This window comes from Aptenodytes forsteri, unplaced genomic scaffold (assembly GCF_000699145.1).
Source record: "Aptenodytes forsteri isolate BGI_AS27 unplaced genomic scaffold, ASM69914v1 Scaffold9, whole genome shotgun sequence".
Classification (NCBI taxonomy): Eukaryota; Metazoa; Chordata; class Aves; order Sphenisciformes; family Spheniscidae; genus Aptenodytes; species Aptenodytes forsteri.
In genome coordinates this window covers 606257-625330 of record NW_008796217.1, presented here as the reverse complement: position 1 = coordinate 625330, position 19074 = coordinate 606257, and the positions used below count along the sequence as shown (strand labels likewise).

The 19074-nt window shown below is 42.7% G+C and overlaps 1 protein-coding gene across 1 annotated transcript in view; it reads left to right on the top strand.

The window, feature by feature from the left end:
- Nucleotides 1-7204: 7204 nt before the first annotated feature.
- Nucleotides 7205-19074, top strand: part of COLQ (collagen like tail subunit of asymmetric acetylcholinesterase) — a 44587-nt gene continuing 32717 nt past the window's right edge. The window contains exon 1 of the mRNA XM_019474477.1: nt 7205-7310. Coding sequence (XP_019330022.1) covers nt 7205-7310 — 106 coding nt within the window. The remainder of the gene's footprint in view (nt 7311-19074) is intronic.

Below are 19074 nucleotides of genomic sequence, written 5' to 3'. Positions count from 1 at the left end.
CTCTTGGGGCCCCCCTTTTTTTAAAAAAAAAAAAAAAAAAAAAGAGGCAAATTTGGCAACATACTGCTACTTCTTCCTACTGTTCTACTGTGACCTATTTCTTTACCCATCCCCAGCTTTATACTGTTGGTTCTTTTGTCAGGCCTTTGGATTAAGAGGTGAGTGTTGTCCTCTGCTACTGCTCCCCAAGTGGGTTCAGCAGCTCTGCTCCTGGTTTTGCATTCTGCCCAGAGGTATCCATGAGAGGAGAGGAAAAACAGCCATGGGAAAGTGAGGCATCATACTATTTTAAAGACAAGGTATCTGAAGCTTTTTCAGGCCCTGATATGACTCGGCACCTATGCACATGCTTCATTTCAGGAGCAGCTTCATTGATTTCACTTGCATGCCTGAGGTTACGCTCATGATTAAGTCTTCTGACTTTTCCAGGTTACCTTCTGATTAAGTCCTCTCCTCATCAGTGGTGCTCTGGCCACTCATCTCATAGGGAACCTCTACAGAAGGCTACAGGGGGCTCCACAGAAGGCTCTAAGGTGTGCTGACTTTTCCAGGTTACCTTCTGATTAAGTCCTCTCCTCATCAGTGGTGCTCTGGCCACTCATCTCATAGGGAACCTCTACAGAAGGCCCTTAAGGTGTGTATGCACTGGTGTTCGGATCCATGTTTGCTTGCATCTTAATGGTGTCATGGGCTGTAGTACAGTACAAAAATCGGGTGCTGCATTGCCAGCATCCATGAAACTCTCTGGAATGGAGAGTTCTGAGGCCAGAGTGAGTGTTAAAACAATAATGTTAATATTTTTTGCAGAAAGAATCTTCACAGAGAAAAAAAAGAAAATTGTGCTTTTTGGTGTTTAATTGATAGGGCTTTTTGGCAAGCTAGATGAGAAATCACTTAAATTAGGAGTTGTGAGAGCCAATTACTGCCAGATATTCTTCTGTTCTGTGCCTCCAGCAGCACTGCAGTGATACTAGTACAGGCAGTGAGTTCTGCAGACCATTACTAATACAAGTAAATAACAGCAATAGACAATCCAAATAAAAACAAGATGAAAGAATTACCCTGCAGACCATTTCCATCTCCTCTAGATGTAAATATCAAGAGCAGACTGAGTTATAGCTGTAACTTGTTTGTGGTTCACCCACCACCCTCGGATGCTAAAGGTTATTTATCCACTTGCATACTAGTAACTGTAGATCTCAGCTGGCCAGGACTCCCATTCTCAGGGCCACTGTACACATGGATTAACACGGGCATCCTCTTTTTTCCAGTGGAACTTTTTTCTGTGAATAATTCTAGGATTTTGCATGTTTGTCCAGGATTTCTAAATGCCTGGCAATTCTGGATGTATCTCTTGATTCTGTGCAGACTTGTGAGCGTGTGGTGAGTGCATCTCATCCAAGAAGCATTGAGTACTGTACAAATGTCCTGCATGGTGGTCTGCTCCTGTGTGGTAGATACAGGACAATCAGAACATGATGGACAAGTTTGGTGGCTATATATCCACCAAATAACCATCTAGTAGCTGAACGTCTTGAGGAGCTGCCAGACTTTCTGCACATTTGATCAACCCATTCAGCAAGTCCATGGGATTCCTGCCTCTATAGATTTTTACAGCACGTGCACGCATCGTAGGGAAGCATAGGCTTTCTGCATGTCTACTGCATTATGTATATGGACATATTTCTGCCATTCATGCCCTGCCATTGTGCAAAATTTTATACAATCCCACAGCGAATGCTAAATGATTTGCAGTTTGGAAGGCAAGGTCTAAAAGGCAGATAAAGAGGAAAGGGGAAGAAGAGTAATGTTATAAAGGTCAGTGGCTGAATTGTTTTAAAATTGTTCTACTTCGTTGTGCCTTCCAACATTAAGAGGCCACGGTGGGGTGGTTCTGATAGCTTTGAAAGAAGCCACTTGGCATTATCCCATAATCTTTAATCATGTTCAGGACTCTTTTACGCTGTAGTTTGTTCCATTATCATCAGTAGAAAAAGAAATGTATGCATGGGGATTACTAATAGGAGGAAAAAAGTGAAGGACTGAGCCTTTGAAATAGGTCTGAAGGTGCAAAGTTAGAGTTTGGAGCTCAACTTTCTAAAAATGGGGTGAGAGCTGGGCTGCTCTGGAAACAAATAACCTCTGAAAGGTGTAAAAAGAAATCAGATTCCCTAGCCAGTTTTGCATTTCTGCAAATATGGAGTATAGAGAAAAGAGGAGGTCAGAAGGCCACTACTTGTTGTGCAATGTATAACATCCATTAAGTGGCTAATTTGCAGGAAGGGCTGCTTTTGGAAGTTGCTAGGTATCAATGTCCTGCCTTTACCAGGACATCAATGTCCTGCCTTCACCCTGTTCATCCAGTGGGTAATCTGAAGACTTACTAGCACTGGCTTGCCTTTAGCTGGCCAGCTGCCCTGTGACCTGATACCCTGCTGGGTGACTGGCACGAGTGGAGCTGTCGATTAAGTCAGAACTTTCTCATGTGATTGAATTTACTTCATCATGTGGTTGAATTTATTTCATCGCACAGTTAGTGGGTCTATTCCTATATGGGCTTCTGAATGAGATCTAAATACACCAGCAAGGAAATGGTGAAGCCATTCATTGTTTTTCTGTACTTACTAACTTTTTTATTTCAGCAGCTGCCTTTGTACTTGTAGCTAATACCATCTTCCAAAGTAATGTTAGCTATGTTGTCAAAGTACTAAACCTAAATGTTAGGTATAACTGATTCAGATGTGTAAACTTGAACAGGTATTTTTATTGTGAAAAACAATTGTTGCTAAATAACTATCTAACAAGGAAAACGTAATTATAAAGAATCTTTTCCATCTCCTGCACTAATTGAATAAACAGAATTCTTCTGTACTACTTTGCAGACATAATCTGTTATTGAATTATTGCATTAACACTGGGTTGCTGTTTTACCTTTGCCCCACTCAGCAGAAGAGCTTTCATACTTTTGAACTAGAAAATCTCAATTATCTTTGTCCTTCTAAGTAGAACTGTGTTCATACAGGACCTTGAGGTTGATGATATTTTAACTACATTAACTTTCCCTTGGCTTGTTGATGAAGGACCTGCCAACCATAAGTGGATAGGACTTGGAAGAAGCCTTCTTTAACAAGTATTCATTAATTCTTGCATAGAAAAGATGTTCATAAATTCTGTTTACATGTAGGATCATCAGCAGATTCTTCCACCCACTTCTAAGAGTTCAGTTCTGGCTTGAAAAGGTCAAGCAACAGCTACTTTAGCAGGTAAACTGTGCAGACTTTTTTGTTGTTGTTGTGTGTTGGTTGGCTTTTGACATTTTTAGTTGCTATGGCATCTACTCAAAATAGGATTTTTAAAACTGCAGTTGATTCCCTGTGATAAAACTGTGGGGATCTTTATCTTTGAACAATAAACTGCAGGTGACATTTGGGGTTCTGGGGTTCTCGCTGTGGAACAACTTTTTAAAGTCAAGTCCTCAAAACCCTTTGTTCTTACTTAGGCCATTGGGGTATCTTACAAGACTCAGAAACTGCAGAGTGTAAATACTTTGCTGTGTTTGTTTCTTCAGCTGATGTCACCTGAAATAGAAATACTGCTGAAGCCATTGTATTTCCATTTGATGAACGCTACTCCTGGTATCATAGTAGCAATTCTAGGTAAGGCACGAGTATGAATTACGCAGGAAGAAACACTTCCTCTGTTTCTAGCAAATCCGTAATTTCATAGCAAAATTTTAAGATTTTTAAAAAATATTTTTATTCCCAAATTTTTATGGAATTTTCTCCAGTGGTTGCACCATAAAGTCATATTAATGTGGGTTTTCACTACACCAGGAACAGCAGCTGCAGTGAATATAGAAGGAAGAAAAAAAATCCTTTGTTATTAACTGCTATTTGGATGATAGAGACAAGGACTTATCTTTAATCTCAGAGCATTGGCCTTAACTACCTGGTGCAGAGCTCTCTGAAGGGAGCAGAAGCTTTCCGTCAGCTTCATGGGCCCATGGGAATAGCTGGAGGAATGAACTGCTTGACTGAGCAAGTTGACAGATGATAGATAGCTCGGGGGCCTGGAAAGCACGTCTGTCAAGTTTCTCGCACCGTGTAAGACTCACTCTGCTACGTGACATTTCCCCTCCTCAGGATCATCTCTATCACACGTGCCAATGCTACAGAGGTCAGAAACAAGCCATGCAACCAGGTGTACAACCTTGACATCTAGTGTGGAGCGCCAGTTAGCATGGAGTGTCAGTCTCGTACACTGTCACCTAAGTCAAAAGCAAAAAGCCCACAGCTACTGTCCATTTTATTTCAAATGGACTTCATTCTTCTCCCACTGAAACCCTTAACAATCTTGCCAGCAGGTTTACCTGGCCAAGGCCTTAAAATCAGAGGAAACAAAAATGAGGGCTTGCACCTTGACGTGGCCTGGCTTGCTGCCTTGTAATGAGAGCTCTCCTTTGTGTTGACCTAATGGTGATCCCACTAAAAACTAACGAGTTGATGAACTACCGCTACATCATGATGAAGAGGTCTCTTCAAATATAAGTCCAAACATCTCCTTTCGAGTCCTTTGTGGAAGGTGGTATGTTTTCCACAGCAGAGTGTTTGCCTACAGAGCTTTCCTCTCGCAGTGACTGAGCGCCAGTTCAGGTCAAATGGGCTCAGGCTTCAGAGTGATGGAGATGTTAAGTCAAAATAAAGGAGAATGTTGACAAAACATCAATTTTTAGTCAGGGTTCTCCACTGAAAAAAATAGATTAAAAAACTCTACTTAAGAATTGACTGCAAAGCTAACTTTTTTTTTTTTAAACTCGGAAGCAGCCCTGGCTTTCTGTATCACTTCTGGCCACCTCCGATAGAGCACTCACACTTGTGAGGGAAAGGTATACTCATTGTTCCTATCTTCTTTAGAGCAGGTCAGAAGGGTGGATGTGGTTTGCGATAGAATTCTTTGCAATATTCTTCAAGCAAGATATTGTTGCATTTTTACCCGAACATGCATTTATGTTTTAGGCTGAAGAAGCAAGAACTGAAATTGGTAAGGGGGTGAGGGAGGAGAAGAAAGATATGGGTCCTACTGCATGATCCTGGTTCTTTGCAGTATTATTGGATTAATTAATTTCCTTATCAAACAGAACATATTTTGTACTACAAATTTCTACCAAATTTTCTATTGCTAAAAGACTACAGGAGGATTTCAGGACGATTTGAAATTACTCAGTTGTTGCTTTGACTAACTACTGAGTTGATCAAACGTTTCCAGAGGTGAATCTTTTGATAAAATCTTGACATTTTAAATTTTGAGCAATTTTTTCCAGCATCCATGCAGGCTTCTAGTGTGGGGATTGTCCACTGCTTACCTTTATAATCAGGCAACTGGACTTTCGTCTTACACACTTAGGGCTTGTCATGATAGGCTTCGCAGCAACTATGCCTTTCCCTCTGAGGTGCAGCATGCAGAGAGAACTAATGGCACTTACTTAATCCACGGTCATCTTGGTCAAAGAAGAAAGAGGCCAAACTACCATATTCACTAAAAATAGCCAAATACTAAAAAGTAACAGACAGAGGAATAGGGTAGATTAAATTAAAAAATAAATGCAGTTATCCAAAGTGTTGCAGTACTGGAAAGAGATTTTAGAAAACATTAAGGTTATATTAGGCCTGTCCTTTAAGGATAGAAACATATAAGGCAGATGTGATTGATTGTTTCTATCAAACCATTACATTTAGAAAGATTTTGTTAATATGTTTGCAATGTCTTGAAAGGAACAGCCAAGACTGTTTAACTAGAATTGTGGAAATACATCGCTTCGCCCTTTAGCGGTGTACTCAGTAGGAGTTAACTCCCAGGGGGACTTGTCCTCGTCTCTGTCAATGAGTACTTTTCTCAAGTGAAAAAAAAAAATCAATTCTGTAATTAATCCAAAAGATTTCCATGTTTGTCTTGGGAGTAACAATAAAGAGTGGGCAAAGAAAATCATCTCCATCTGGAAGAGAGGAAGTAATGATGGTTTTCATGCTGAAGGAGTACCTCTGCTTTTCACGGAAACCCCTGTCGGATCCCAGGCAGAAAGGAGGATCCCTGTGCTAGTTATTTTGCGGACAGAAATTTTTCTGCAAAGCTCTGCCAGTTGGAATAAGGCACAGAAACACCAAGCTTTTGTACAGATAACAAGGGCACACGCTGCTTTTCAGAGAGTCAGAGGTTTGTTTTCTTGCCACAGTGCTGTGTAGTGTGTTGACCATCACCACCCCTGGAGCTGGTAGCGTTTCACTCACCCCAGCATGGCACACGTATTGTTTCTTCCACCTGTTGCACCCTGTCAGTACACTCTTTGCGGTCCTACAATATCTGGCACTATCAGTGATACTGTCATTTTCACTGAAATCCTAAAAAATAATCTGTTCTGCGGTTCGTGGCATCCCTCAGCCTGAGCTGCACTCTGTAAATGAATGCAACGCTTGTAACCACCAGTGATAAGCAGATGTTAGGTCACTGCTCATCTCTCTCATTAAGGCAATTAGTGACCTGTAGAAGATGATCAGTCAGGGATTTTATCCATCTCGACATCAGGGTCTGGTTGCCTGCTCCGAAGGATGCTGTTTATAGTCCAGTTCATAATTTCTCCCTTTCCCGCTCATCATTATTATTATCCAAAGTGCCTTTTTGCTTCTGTTAGCAAAACCAGAATCCCCCATGCCCCAGTTTTAGCAACTAATGTCCACAATAGGGGCAACTGATCCAGCGCAGGAGTTAAATATAACCGTGTCTAGTGTAAGGAGAAGATTTAATGGGAAATGTGTTTATAGTCCAGTTCATAATTTCTCCCTTTCCCGCTCATCATTATTATTATCCAAAGTGCCTTTTTGCTTCTGTTAGCAAAACCAGAATCCCCCATGCCCCAGTTTTAGCAACTAATGTCCACAATAGGGGCAACTGATCCAGCGCAGGAGTTAAATATAACCGTGTCTAGTGTAAGGAGAAGATTTAATGGGAAATGGTTAGCATTCTTTCTTCCTAAAGGCACGGGGCGGGCGGGGGGGGGGGAAGAGACGTACACACACAGACACACACACGCATCCCACAGTGAGAGCGAGGAAGAGAGCAGGCAAGGCAGAGAGGGAGCAAGGGGAGGGAGAGAGAGATCCCCAAAGCAGCCCTGCGCCTCTGAGCTGGAATCTGCCAGGGTGCAGCCAGCATGTTGGTCCTCAGCCCGCTTGTCTGGGGATCTTACCTGCAGCTTTTCCTCTGCTTTGCTTTATCTCAGACTGCGTACGTTGACAATGTCTTCTCAGTTTCAGCAGGTAATTGCTTTAAGTCTTGTTACTTTTCCTTGCTTGGAGCTCTCCTCTGCGCTCTGATTCTTGCACTTTCCGGTGATTGGGAACACAGGACCAAAAAAAATAATACTTCAATAGCAGATCTCGGTGGAGGAATTTTGCGTTGCAGACCTGTTCTGCCACATGCCGGGACATTTTTATTGCTTGGTTGGTTTTGCTTTTTGCTTTATTATTTCTGCTTTTAAACCACTCCCTTCTCTTCCCCGGGAGAAATAATAGACAAGGTCCTCAGCTGCTCTAAAATGCTTTTTTTCCATTGGCTTCTATGGTGCTGTGCTAATTCATGGATCTGGCCCAATTAGTATATTACTTGCACGTCTGCATGTTTCTTTCTATTTTGGATGAGCTTAGGTAGATTACAGCACGGGAAAGAAAATGAATCTCAATGTATATCTGCTTCTATAAATAAAGCCCTGACCTCAATGAGCGCTGCCAGAGTCCGGCTGGATGTTAGCAGAATAAACATCATCTGGCTCCGGCTATGACACTAACAAATACCCAGATGACTTACATAGCAAACAGGAGTCCACTGCATGGAAAATCCCTGCTAGGCAAAGGCAAAACAAATTAGTTGTCAGCTGAGCCAGGGCACTGGAAATCCCACTTAATAGATTTTACAGTTTGATCAGCGAGACTTTCCGTTAGCCACGTTCTGTGCAAAGGAAGGGGAAAGTTGACGCGAGCTCTGACTCCATCTCTCCTTTGAGGAACTTTCACCAGTTTATGGCAAATTACTGTCTACCACCTTCTGTCTGTTATTCTGCATCTGTCAATAGAGATGCTTCTAACTAACATCCTGGATTCCTTCAGGGTAAATTTGAGATGGTTCAACTGAGATTTGTAGGTCAAGGTCAGCTATACCTACAGATCCTCCCCGTGTCTTTCACATGAAGACAGTGACCAAAAGGGTGCACATTTTAAGACTGTACAGAAAATCAACCTTAGACATGAATCTAAAGACACATGGCCTTTCTCTCTCTTTCTAGTGTCTCTGGTGTGACTGCAGAGCCAGATGGTTTACATTCAAGGCATTTATGAGAGAAGGGTGATCAGGAGGGTAGCTTGTATGAGATGATAGGTTTCTGCACTAAAAAACTGTAACAGTATGCATGATTTCTTCTAAGGGTTTTTTAAAAATCTTTTAAAATGTGCAGAGCTGTATTTCACTCCCAATGGTTTGAACAGTCCATTCATTTAAAGATACTCAAATAATAAGAATCTGGGGACCACAAGAGCAATGCAGATAGCCTTTGGGGAAAAGTCCTGTAGCATTTAATAACGCAGCCATTAGAGTTCTGTTGTCATTTCGGATAGTTTTTAAGATAACATCTAGAGAAACCTAACGTTCAAAGAAGTACATCCTTTGAAAAACAATTTAATCCATTCTTTCGAACCTTTAATAATTTTTTTCTGCTAAACTCTATAGGATGCTAAAAAGCATTTACATTTGTTGTAATTTCTGTTCAATTGGGTATGCTTTTTCCATGATGTTGAGATTAGTTAATGCTGAGGTACAGGAATCATCAAGATTTATTTTCTCTGATATATTCCAAATTACTTTGCAATAACATGCAAGTTTTTAGACCTCAAAAATTTACTACTTTGAAAAGCTTTACATTTATTTGACGCTTGTAGATGCCACCCAGACAAACAAGAATTTCACATTTCCATCGCCTGCATGGCCTGGCCTTTCTCCTGTGACACACACTTGTGCGTCTAGAGAAGCCATTTAAACTGTTCTCTTACAAAATAACAGTTCAACAAAAAAGTCCTTTCTCTTCTGAGGGGGAAGTTCCCATTTCTGCTGAAAACGTAGTAGAAGAGGCAAATATGAAGGAAAACGCATAGTCTATTACTGTCCACACGGGTGCTTTGGGGCAGAAGGGTACTTGTATCTCATCAGCAATTCAGCTATGTTAACAAGGAGCTATGAACACCATTTGAATCCCTAATTCTGCACCAGTGAGAAAGCTGAGATAGAATAACAATAATTGCACAGCAATAAAAATATTTTACAGCAGCAGTGCCACACGTACAGGTTTAATGTTAAGGAGGGTATAGTGTCAAAGTAGAAAGAGCACTTGGGGATGGCAGGCTAATCTTCCACCCAAATACCATGTCATGAAACAGTAAGCTATGCCTACAGCCCTTGAAACTGGCTGTTGATAGCAGCAGGTGCCGCCTGGTTGCTCTTAGGGCCAGACTCCACTCTTTGCACTAGAATATTTTCCATGGTGCAGCCCCTGGGGCTTGCCCACGAGAGACTCCAGGGCTTCCCAGGCAGTGACTGCAGCCGAGCGTGGTCCCTTCCTCCTCCATCCCCGCAGGCCGACAGCTTCTGGTTTCAGGCTCGGAGAAGGTGTGAACCCGATCAGGAAATCGGATTCCCAGTGTGGCAGCTCAGGCAAATTGCCACCCCACGCACGGCTCTACAGTAAAGCCCCGCACCGTGCTCTTCTGGCCAAGCCACTGAAAATTACCTTTATTCCCAGCAAGCTCTTAGCACAGCTTTTATCACAAATGTATTGTAAATGTTTACTTGATAATATGTGGAAAAAAAATCTGGTGGATGATCCAGTCATAATCCCACAACCACAGGGATGGATTAAAAGCCATACTTTGGGGAGCTGTTACATACCTGTGTGCCATTATTGCTTGCTAATCGGGGTTATTTAGTATGAAAAATGACATAATTAAAAAAAAATCCTTTAGTGCTTTGATTGCATCTGCATTTTAAGAAACATCTCCTAAGAAAAAAGCAAAAAGTTCTCTATTTTCTGGTAGAAATCTCGCAGTGGGTACAGAAGGTAAATTAATTCCATTTAAATTCTTGGTTATTTTAATGGTTTCTCAAATGTTCTGTGGCTGTCAGCTGAGTCAATTATTTGTATCTGGCACCAAGATGTAATTTCCCATTTAAAGAATGTATTTGAGCACTGTACTTGCAAATTCTAAAACTAATCACATTTAACAGTGAGGATGTTCTTAAGTGACAACTTGTCTTTCCTGTAGTTGGGAGAACACATTTGGGTATTTTCCAGGTATGTCTGAAAACTTCTGGGCTAAAAGTGCTTTTATTTCTGTCCTCACACATCTTTGCATAGCAACAGGTCATAAATAAAAAGGTTTACAGGTCACGAAGCTAGTAACTAGAAAGCAGAGATAAACAACCAGTAGGGGGGAAAAGTGTTTGTAGAATAATTGAGGAAAGAATAATCTGGATCTTTGTCTGTTTTGCTGCCAACTCCACCTTATAGTCCCATCAGCCTCAAGCGCATCCTTGTTTCTGGAAGTATTTTGCATGTCATGTCAGCTCCAAAGAGTTGAGTCTCCTGGTGCTGAAGCATCATTTCTGGAGGAAATGCTTCAGGGAGTAATATTACAACACACTCAATCGTGTGGCTGTGGTTCCACGTGGCAGTGAAGACCCCTGAGGTGGGTAGCTCAACCCTCCTGGAGACAGCAGGTTTCTTTTCAGGGTAACCTGTCGTATCCCACCCTTATGCCACTGTGTTTATGGTGTCCTTTATAACCATTTTTCAGAGCTCTGCTCTACTGAGGTTCCTGCACTGTGCGCTTGAGGAGGTTGCACTCACATGATGAAAACTAGGCGTGAGTTTTATACTCATTTTTAGTAGGGTTACCTGAACCAGTCTGCACCTTGTAAGAACCAGCCTGAAGGAAGCCACCTTCCAAATTCAGGTAGTAGAAAGACTCTCTTCTTCTCCCCCTCATTCCTTCTCCTCCCCTATTCTACTCATCCAGGCCGAAGGTTTCTGAGGTTTTGCAGAGAGATGGGAAAGTATTTAAATTACCAGCAACAGCCAGAGAAGAAGAACAGTATCTCGATGCTTCTTCTGACCCAAACTGCCTTTTACGCATGCCACAAATGTATCCCTTGATTGAATTGTGTCCTACGATCAATATTGATACACAGCCCTATAAAAAGAATATGGTTGATTAATTTAAAGGAATGAAATGGGATGGTAACATTAGAGCACTATTGGCAGTATTCTTCATGCTTTCTTTGCCTTTTTCCCATTATTTTCCCAAAGAAAAGGAACATCACATCTCACTGGGTGGGTGGCACAGCCTCTTTGAATTGGGAAGGTGTAATATTAACCCACAACCAGACCTCGTGTGGGATAGCTGCAGAAAACAGTTCAGCTTTCTCATGGACCAGCACTGTTGGAGCAGTAAGAGCCGCAGTGAAGGGCAAGGCGGGTTGGGAACAGGAGCTGTGCAGGGTGACTGCCTTGGCTGGGCGGCACAGAGAGGGAACTTTGGTACCCCCTGCGTTGCTGCAACTTGGGGGAGAGGGCATTGTGCATTTGTGAGAGATACAGAGGGAAAGAGAAAACACAAAAGGAAGTGGTGATTCCTGACATTGGGGGAGTTGGGATCCTGGCTGCCTTTCTGTAAAAGGAATATCTGACCCCATCATCGGGTTTGTTTTTTTTTCCTCTAATGAAGCAACCTGCAGGAACCCTAAATATTGTCAAAATGGACAGCAGAGATGTCAGGTGGATGTTTTTTGTTTCTAAGGAGAGCAATTGTAAATACTTATTTATGTAAAATCACAAGGGAAAAAATGATCAGAGTGCTTGCAGGAGTAAGAAAGACGCAGAAGGAATTTAAAATAAGACCAACAGTAAAAGCTGGAAGACTCTCAAAGGCAGCAGCCAGATACTACTGGGAAAACAGCCCGAAGGGTGACTAGCAAGCAGAGGTGAATCTTTGAGGGGCAAAAATACCAGTCCAGGGAAGGAAGCCTGGCTCTGCTCTGGAAAGTCAGCATGGGCCTAGGAGGTGCCCAGCATCCTGATGCTGTTGGTCAAGGGGTTTCTCATGGAACACACACAAGCAGGAAAGCTTTGGTTAGATTAAAATTCCTGATGGAAGTGAGCCACTGGCAAAGGCTACAGCTTCACTAGGAGAAGGAAAGCAAAGTATCATTGGCCATAAGAGAAGGCAGCCACCTGGCTGTGGATCTGGCTGGGCAAAGGTCTTGGGGCTGGACTCAGCTGGGCATTTAAAAGCTTTCTATCTTGTTTGTGGCTCACAGAAGCCTGAAAGGGAGGCAACAGATTCTTTCGATAGAGTATCTCTTCAGCCTGAGAGAAAAAAATAACCTTGGGATTGGCCATTTGCACTTGGTAGCCCAAATGAGTGGCTAGAAAGATAAGCCAAAAGAAGGGTTGTGTAGTGGTTACCCTTCTAAGCTGACAAAGAAGGCAGTTCCTGAACAGCCTCTGGGGAAAGGCTTGGACTGGTGGCAAAATAACAGTCTAGTATGGTACGGTTACCGTTGCTTTAAGTAAATGGGTCTTTAAAATAAACACAGTTACATGAAAGAAGCACCTGATTTGACTTTATCTGTAGTTTCTCCCCTGGTAACTACGAACTGCGAGAATCACAAATTGGGTCTCCTGCTCAGGTCAATGCGGATAATACTCAGGGATGAAATTACCTTAGGATTCGTGGACCCCTTTCTGGTGGCATATGGTGCAATGGCCTGTGCTGATTCAGGTGCGAGCAGAGCAGCCACGCTGGTGCACAGCCTGCCCACAACTTTGTGCCTGCCCCCAGCTTTCTGTCAGGAAGGCAAGGGAAAGACCGATGCAAGCTGCAATAGCAATGGACCCCCAGGAGGTCCTGTGAAATTAGCAGTAGACCAATGAATAGAAGCCCACTTGATCCTGTGGTTGAGGGACAAGGAAAGGGCATCAGAGGCAGTTCAGGAGGTTGTGGCATTTGCCTTGCAGCAGTAAACAAAAATCAGAAGAGGACACAGCCACTAGTGAGGAAGATGGAAGCTGGTTGCAACAAGGCTCCTTAAGCACAGCTCTGGGTCTTGCACACAGGAGGGGAAAGGGGCTTCAGACCTGCCTGTGGCATTACTGAATGACAAGGCGCTTGGCTTGTCAAAAAAGGTTCAGTGACTATAATGCAATGAAGGGAAAGGGTTCAGTGAAATGCTGCTTAATTTTCTCACTCAAGAAAATGTATGTCAAAGGACCACATGATCCCCCCTGTGTTCCCCTGTTCCCCCTGGTTTAATATAAAGGTTGACTTGGTTGGCTTCACGTGGTGAGCTGATGGGGGCAGAGACATCCTGAAATACAGAAGCCAGGTTTGATACCCGAAGTGCAGGAAGCTGGGACTACACTGGTGACCAGTTCGGATTTTTTTTTCTGGGGCAACATTTGTGTTACAAGTAAGGCGGCTGTCCAACTTGAGACTGTGGAAGCTCTTCTGGAGACACAACCCAAGCTAAGCCAGTATTTTTCAGGTAGTTGCTTTGTGGTGCACATGTTCTCCAGCTGCCAGGGACAGAGGTCAGTACGGGAGCTGAGGCAGTGCTTGCTTGGTTTTCCAGCGAAGGAAACAGTAACTGGTCTGAAGGTTTTTCTATAACCTGTGAAAGTTTCTGACAGGCAACGACCAGTCCAAAAGGGAACCTCAGCTGAAAGCGATGCTGCAGCTGGCATGGAGATCCCAGCTGGTTCGAGTAAGCTTGTTCATGCTGTATCACTGCTGTGAATGAGCATAGCGTTATCTGTAGTCCATAGGTATTGGATGTGCTGGTGAATACTAGATTTTTGTGGTGACCAGACTGGAAGGTGGAGGTTTAAATTCCAGCACAGCAAAGGAAGCTGTTTCAAAATCAGGTGTTTTCAGTGAAAGGATGGGAGATCCACCGACAAGCAATCCAAAGTGCTGTAAAATCAGCTTATTCCCTATGTACTTGTAGACATATAGTGCTTGTAGGCCTTTGCTCCTAGTACAGACAGTTCATTTGTGGGTTTGTCAATATTACCAAACCCCTGCACGGGAATGCATTTTAGAATCCTTCGTTTTTAGAGTCTGTTTCATATGCAACATAGAGGCCTCCTGTGGGTGGGCTGTATTGCCACAGGAGCACCAGCAGCATGATTGCAGCAAAAGAAACTGCTGCTCTTAGTTAACACTATAGAAAAATATAATTTGTGTTTATACAGGAGGAAGTTTGTTGTCAGGATAGGCCACGTATCCCTGCAGTCTTTAACTCTTGGTGTTAGGATAGTGTGTGATTGAAAAATGAGGGGACGCATTCAGCTGTAATGCAACATAGGACTCACCCAGGACACATCTGGGAGACCTATTTCATGCTGCAGCTTAGTAGCTAGAAAAGAACAGGGAAAGCCTTCAATTCTAGGGGGAATTGTTTGAGGAAGGTCAGAAATAGGTGAGAGAGAAAAACCCCACAGGAATTAACAGGACCCCAGCCTAGGTGTTCTGTTTCTTCCCTTCTCCTCTCCAAGGAATCACCACTTTAATGAAAAGGAAATTGGGAAGATGCTTTCTGTAGTCACACGACTGTAGTGGTAAAAGAGCATTTGGGATGAGAAGATGGATATAGGAAGAATGCAGAAGAGGACTGAGACAGTGGGGGGGGGAAGAGAAAAGAAGCTGTTAACCATTTTTCTCAGGAACTAGCAAGTGTGTACGCATAAATGCATGCTCCCGAGGAATGCACACAAGTAAAGGGAAATGCTTTGTCTAAAGAAGGCAGTGCTACAATTTCAGTTTTCTTCTACCCAGGGAAAAGTGTCGATGGATTTTTTTTTTTTTTTTTAGCTTCTTGAAACCACAAAGTTAATGACTTTTTACAATATCAAGTCAATACAGAGTTATTTTTTGTGAAAGACAGGAGAATAAAGTCAGCTGGGCTGTGAATCTGTTGCAACGAGGGAGTCATGAGGAATTAATTTAGTCCATGGTAGCAAAGTTTCAAAGAGGAATTTGAAGGCATTTGTCTGAAGTCTTTCTGAGCACACAGCAACACCCACAGTCTCATAGGAATTGTCTGGGACTGTCTGAGCATATGGTGGAGCAACATCAAAGCACACATTTGATCTATGCCAGCACTGACAGATTATGATCTTGCAGTTGCAGAAGGGTGGCACTGGTGTCTCTCGGCTTTGTTGCTGCTGATCTCACAGGTAAAGTGGGAGAGGATTGTGTGGCAGTGAATGACACACAGAAGTCTTTTGGGGCTGACGCAGCAGCTATCTTGCATTAGTCTTTAGGGTTTCAGGCTCTTCTACAGATTGTAGTAGGTTTTTAGGCTTTAATACTCAGAGTATTTATAATATTGTTCTGGTGTGACAAGCAGTTGAGTTTCATAATCCAGTTCATAAAATGACTGAGATGAGATATTGTGATTTACCAGACTGGAACCCTGTTTCTGGTATTGTAATTGAGTCATCTGTGGCTTTGGGGGAGTCGCTTAACTTCTCTGTGCCTCAGTTTCTCATGCATTGAAGGGGAGCACATAAAGTTGTCAACATCATTTAGCAGTGTCTAGAGCTCTGGACCTCTGCAAATGGGAGGCAATAGAAGGAAAATTGCACAAAATAGCCCTGTTGTGGTTATTGGGATTTATAAGCCATAGGTTTATTTTATAAACCCATATTATAACCCACTGAAGTGTTCCACCCATCAGATTTTATTGGGATTTTCATGTTCTTGTGAAACTGGAGTGCAGAGCCAACCCAAGCAAATGCTCCCCTCTCTGTCTGTACTGATCTCAGAATTCTCCTTCTGCAATCAATCTGAGAGAACAGTACATAAACTTTTGGCATATGCGTTGCCCTCATACATGCACATACACACAGATTAAATGTCTGAAACATTTGTATATAGGGAGTAAAGGAGTAAAAGGCTTTTCCTTTGCTTAGAAATCTCACAGGCCCCTTTGCTTTCCTGTGTCTTGCCATTTGTGCAGCGTTTTCTAAGGCTGACCTGCAAAGATGCAGCCGCCTACCAGTTACCGGCCGGGCTGAGAGGGGCTCGCTGGGGCCTCGCTGCCTGTGAGCACGCGGGAGGTACTCGGAGATGCTGGGGGCCGCGGGCTGAATATTAGGTGGGGACAGAGGACAGAGCGTCCTTGCTCCTCCAGCCGGGTGAACACCGAGATCCGCCGTCCAGGCAGCATGCCAGGGTTCGTGCTATTGTCAAGCTTTTTGAACTTCGACTGATTTTAAATACCTTTATTTATTTATTTATTATGACAGCTCTGGGTGTGCGCCAGCTGGTAAAGTACACGTTACTGCTGCCACAGCCCATAGCCACTGTGGGGATTAGAAACAGAGTATTTTCACATTTTTATGAGTTTTTCTTGGCTGAAAAGAAACTTGCAATGTTTCGGCTGGAGTTTTTCATTTTCTGTCAGAAGGACAGGGAATTAATTTCTGATCAGCTTTGCTCTGTTCCTTAAAGACTCTGAAGCCCCATTTCAAGCAGGAGGAAACCAGAAGTGGGGGAGAGCTGCAGCGCCGCGTCTCATCCCATAACTCCCACAGGAGCTTCCTGGGTCACTGCCTCCTCCATGCAGGCACCATTACCTAAGCTGAGGGGCTCGATATATTTCCTTGGCATACTTACATTAGCTGGTTTATAGGAAAAGATATATTTAGGCCATCGACCATAAGGCTGAAGTTCAAAAGGGTACCGAGAGAAGCAGACCATTTGCTAACCTGACCCATCTCCAGACCTGGGCTGTATTCCCGGCTCTGCTTATATGTGCTTACAGCACATTTGGGGTCACAAAGCCTTGTAACACACATTTTAAAGAAGTATGTATTGTCAACGCTGGTGCATGTCTTTCGGGCTTTAAAGGAGAGAGTAATACCTGTGTCTGCTCTGTAAAGAAAGGATTTTGACCTGTATGGCTCTCAAAAGGCACCTTTGACAAACTCTTAAACTTTCCTAAGTTAAAAAGAAAAAGTACCTTAGTCACCTTGCAATAGATGTACAGAATAGTACCGGGTGGCTGCTGCCCGTGGCGCACTGCTCTCCTTGCAAGAGGGTAAGAGGAGCCTGAATGAACGACAACAAAGCAGACGAAAAGTCTCAGTTTCAGCTGGACAAGCCCACATTCATTAACTGAATAGTCTGCCCAGCTCATTTATTATTATTATTAATTCTGAACACCATCCAAGTGGGAGAAGAACCTGTGATGGGGTGTCAGTCATCAGAGGTCTCTGTCTAGCAGAGTCCTGCCCATCACAAGCTGGGCAGGCGACCAGCGCTGCTGTCGGGGTGACAAGCCTTTGGATAGCAGCTCAGCTTCTCCTCAGGGCTTGCTGGATGAATGTGGTTGCAAATAGGAAGGAAAACACATATTAAGTATCTTTTTCCTTTCTTGTCCTTTCCTCCTGACAGTTGGCCTACAGCTTTGTGATTTTAGGATAAAAGTCACTTTCATTGTGTAGTTATGATTTTTTTCAATAAAATCCTGTAAATCTAACCTGAACCCAGGACAGCACTTCTCTGGTACCTCTTTTGCAGCTGGCGGGGGGTTGTAGGGTTGAAGGTCAGCTCTAGGAGCAGCTCTAGGAGGGCTAAGAGACCTATGAGCCCCACTCTGGGGGACTCAGCCTGGTTGAAGGCTTCTCTCTGCCTCTGCGTTGTACCATCTTGGATCAGAGTTCCCAACTTCCAGCTATGGTCTGCAGTCTGCAAGAACAAAATGAAACGTTGCAACAGCTTATGTACAATATGTTATTTTCTGAAGCAACCATTGCCAGTATACCCGTGGATTTATACAGTCACTTTCTTGAATTAGATTAGCATATAGTCTGGACCATAAAAATAATTTGAGTTTGGAAATGATAAAGACTTTCATTTTTAAAGCTGGCTATTATAATTTTTATGTTCTCTGAAAACGATTGCCACTTAGACAAGTCCCATAAGGAGTTTTTCATTTTGTCTTCCTTCTTTTATTGAATACGTTCTTTGATATTGAAGCTGTTGAAAGAGCAGTTTCCATACGAGATACGTAAATGCGCGCTCTGTGTAGGCAGGGTCTTCACATTTCACAGAAAACTATGACAGTCCTATTCTTGGGCTGAGATTTTTTCCACTGATGGGTACTGGAGTATTCTGAAGCTGTATTTAGCAAACAAAGGTAACCTGGAGCCTAAAAATACACATTGCATTTGCAGAGAGCCTGTAAGCCTGTCAAGGTAACCCTTTTGTGATATACAAAACAAGCCAATACTGTAATGGTTGTACATCTTGGATCTATCGCAGTTACAAAACCCATACCAATGAAATGCAGTGCTTTTTGGAAGATGAAATTATAGCGGTCATACCTGTAGTCACTCTGCGACTCACTCATTTTTTTGCTCCTTCTTCTGTCGTATCCACCTGCCATACCTGAGTGTGGGAGGTCCTTGGGTCCAGGACCAGCCTTTTCTTAAATATTTGCTGTACAAGTACACCTTCCAGAACATAGCCATGATTAATGATGGAGCCCCTGAAATATTAACTACCTACATCATTATATAATTGATATCTATTCTATATAATAGTAATAGTAATTGGATACCTTTTTTTTCTTGTTTTCACATTGAGATCGGTACATGCCATCACTGTTTATGCCAGCAAACCTAAATTTCAACCTAACTTGTGGTACGGTAGTATTAGAATAAGACTATAAAGACTGAAATCAATGGCTATTTTGCTATCAACTTGGTTATCTATAGTGTTTTTCACAGTAAAAGCTGTTCCACAGAATTTCAGACTTCATTGCCAAAAAAGGAAAATCCCAATATTTTATAACCCAGGACTTGACTTTACTCATGAGGACATGATAAGTATCCTATTAAAGCTATAGATGTACATCTATATTTAATCTTAGTTTTGCGAATTATTTAAAGAACAACACTTTCTTTTTTTT